At 36.7% G+C, this 2,924-nt stretch overlaps 1 protein-coding gene across 1 annotated transcript in view; it reads left to right on the forward strand.

Moving 5' to 3' along the window:
• Positions 1 to 2,756, forward strand: part of LOC103477369 (NACHT, LRR and PYD domains-containing protein 12-like) — a gene marked incomplete at its 5' end in the record, with an annotated part of 15,603 nt that extends 12,847 nt beyond the window's left edge. The window contains 2 exons of the mRNA XM_017308872.1: positions 1,360 to 1,406; positions 1,534 to 2,756. Of these exons, the coding sequence (XP_017164361.1) occupies positions 1,360 to 1,406; positions 1,534 to 2,063 (577 nt within the window). The remainder of the gene's footprint in view (positions 1 to 1,359; positions 1,407 to 1,533) is intronic.
• Positions 2,757 to 2,924: the final 168 nt, after the last annotated feature.

Here is a 2,924-nt window from a genome sequence, read left to right on the forward strand (position 1 = left end):
GTTATGTTATGTTATGTTATATTATATTATATTATATAGATATTTAGGAGAAGTGCTAGAATGATCAATTTAGGTGAAGAAGCTCTGGTGAGGTCTTCATTTAGTTTATTGAAATATGTATTAACTGTTTTTAATTTTTAAATAAACTATTTTATTATGAGAGGAGCAGATCAGGCATAGGAGAGCCAGGTGGAGTTTCAGGGTGTGAAGATATAAACATTATATTAATTTCAATAAAACCAGAAAGGAGAACAGGTGAAGACTGATGTCAGGTTGATTTATTTCAATGTTTCAATATTTTTTTCATTATTTCCACACTGTAAGGTTAATGGTTAGAAGATGATAAAAAAAGTGCTTGAGAGGTTTAAAAATAAATTAGTGACATTTTTGTTACACAGTAAATAGAGTTGAGATGTATAATAATGTATATCTGAAAATTAAGTTGTTTAAATTTTCATTCTGTATGATCATACTTTTTATATTTAGTTCACATTCTGACATTACTGTAGTGTCTGTTGTAAATCCATGAATCCCTGCAGGAACTTCAGGCTTCAGAGAATCAGAGGGAGGAAGAGACAGAAACACATATCTGTAGATATTTTAGTTAAATGTTTGAGGCTGAAAATGACAGGAGAATAAAAACATTTAGTCTTTTTGCTTCAGTGTTTTTTATGGCTCATGTTTGGTAAGTTACTGAATGCAGAGCTGGAAGTGAGACTGAGTTAACAGTGAGGAGCTAAAGGTCTGTTAGATGTGAAAAGTGTCATTTTTATTTATTTTGTAGATCAAACTGTTGAACTGATGTAGAGATGTTCAAGAAGAACTAAACTTGTTTTAGATTTTAGTTTTGTTGGTCAAACTGATGTATTGAGTTTAAAGCTGCTGAGTTCTATTTTATGGGCCGTTTTCTACTTTGGTTTTAGAAAGAGGTAGAACCTGTTCAATTACCAGTCAATTTATATCAATGCATTTTGACCAATAACATATATCAGAATCTGGTAGGCTCTGTGCTACCAGAGTATTTATCTTGCTAGTTATGAGGCAAATGATAAAGTGAGTTTTCATCCTGGAATGACGGTCATTATGGTATGTGAGTGCATAACTTTAATCTGATTATTGGATTCTAAATAATAACATGTTAGAATATTTGTTACTGAAAAAAGGGTCAGATTAGAGTAACGCATTACTGATGTGTTGATGGCACAATAGTTTGACATTTCTGCTCAAACTATTTACTGATCTGTCAGGTTTCCGATATGCGTCGCCCCCAAAGACAGACTCGTTCCTACGCCCTTGGTTACATGTTAATGTCCATGTTTACTGCTGAAACTGATGGTCTGACCCCCCTCCTCCTTTCAGGGTGGAGCCTGCTGGAGTCCGATGGTTGACACCAGGTCCTTGGAGATGTAAGTGTGTTTTTCATCTGATTMATGACAACAAAGCAGCTCAAACTGCCACATCACTCATTCAGGARTCATCAAAGATCAATAAATGATCAATAACTGAAGCTGCATTGTGTTTGTTCTCCATCAGATTCCTGTCAACTCACCATCGACACAAACACAGTGAGCAGAAAACTGAAACTGTCTGAAGGCAACAGGAAGGTGACATGGAAGGAGAAGCTTCAGTCATATCCTGATCATCCAGACAGATTTGATGAGCCTCAGCTTCTGTCTACAACTGGTCTGACTGGTCGCTGTTACTGGGAGGTTGAGTGGAGAGGAAAAGCTAATATATCAGTGTGTTACAGAAGAATCAAGAGGAAAGGAGACGATGAAGCCAATATTTTTGGATGGAATGATCATTCCTGGAGGCTGTTCTGCTCTGATAGTGGTGGTTACTCTGTCTGGCACAATGGCAAAGAAAACTCTATCTCCTCCTGTGTCTCTGACAGAGTATCAGTGTATGTGAACTGTCCTGCTGGCATTCTGTCCTTCTACAGAGTCTCCTCTGACTCTCTGATCCACCTCCACACCTTCAAAACCACATTCACTGAACCTCTCTATGCTGGGTTTGGGCTCTTCAGGTCTTGTTCTGGTTCCACACTGTTTCTGTGCTCTTAGCTCTTAATTTTTAACAATTAATAAATTCTTACAGACTGCTATAAATTCTGCGGCATTGCAGAGTGTTGCAGTTATTGTCTGAAGTAACTGGGTAAAATGCTGGTGCCATCTTGTGAGTAACCTGAAAGTTAAACAAGACTGAATACACATAAGGTGAGAAAGTTGTGAGCAATTTAAGCAAAGATATGAGTGATTTATCTGCAGTCTTGGAGGAAGAAGCTAGTTTGAGTAATGAAGAAAGGGAGCTCCTTCTACAAAACGACGGCAACCTTAGTTTTATTTTAAACCATGTAGTTCAGGAACTATGATGAATCCAATGTCTCTGGGGAGAAAGAAACATTCTTTCTCCAACCCTTCCAGTAGTGAAGGGTCGAAGCTGAACATCTGTCACCTCCAAATCACTGAATGGTAGTAAGCAGAGCTACTGTATGCATATAATAATTATTCATCCTCAATTATTATCTATTCAAATAAGTTACTATAAGTAACTGGTTCATGTTCTGTGTTCTAACATATGAGTGTTCTGTATTCAGTAACCAGCCTTCCTATTCCTCCTATTTCCACATCTTGAGTTAGATTTTTCTACTTCTGATTGCTATATAGTTTTTCTGTTATAATCTTGTACAGTGTAGGATTATCTTTGGATGTCACGTGCCAGAACCCACTGTACTTTGCATGTTACATACAGAAAGAAAGCAAGAATATATGATTGTAATTGTTTATACTATTTACAATTGGGCTAATAAAATTATTTACAGATTATCTCTGTTTGTCCAGTTCATGAATCGATTATTTCAATGATCAGACTATAAAATATTCTAATATTCCGTGTCATTTTATGTGCCCCCTTCCCCCCCCCCC

The sequence above is a fragment of the Poecilia reticulata genome, linkage group LG15, assembly GCF_000633615.1.
Source record: "Poecilia reticulata strain Guanapo linkage group LG15, Guppy_female_1.0+MT, whole genome shotgun sequence".
Classification (NCBI taxonomy): Eukaryota; Metazoa; Chordata; class Actinopteri; order Cyprinodontiformes; family Poeciliidae; genus Poecilia; species Poecilia reticulata.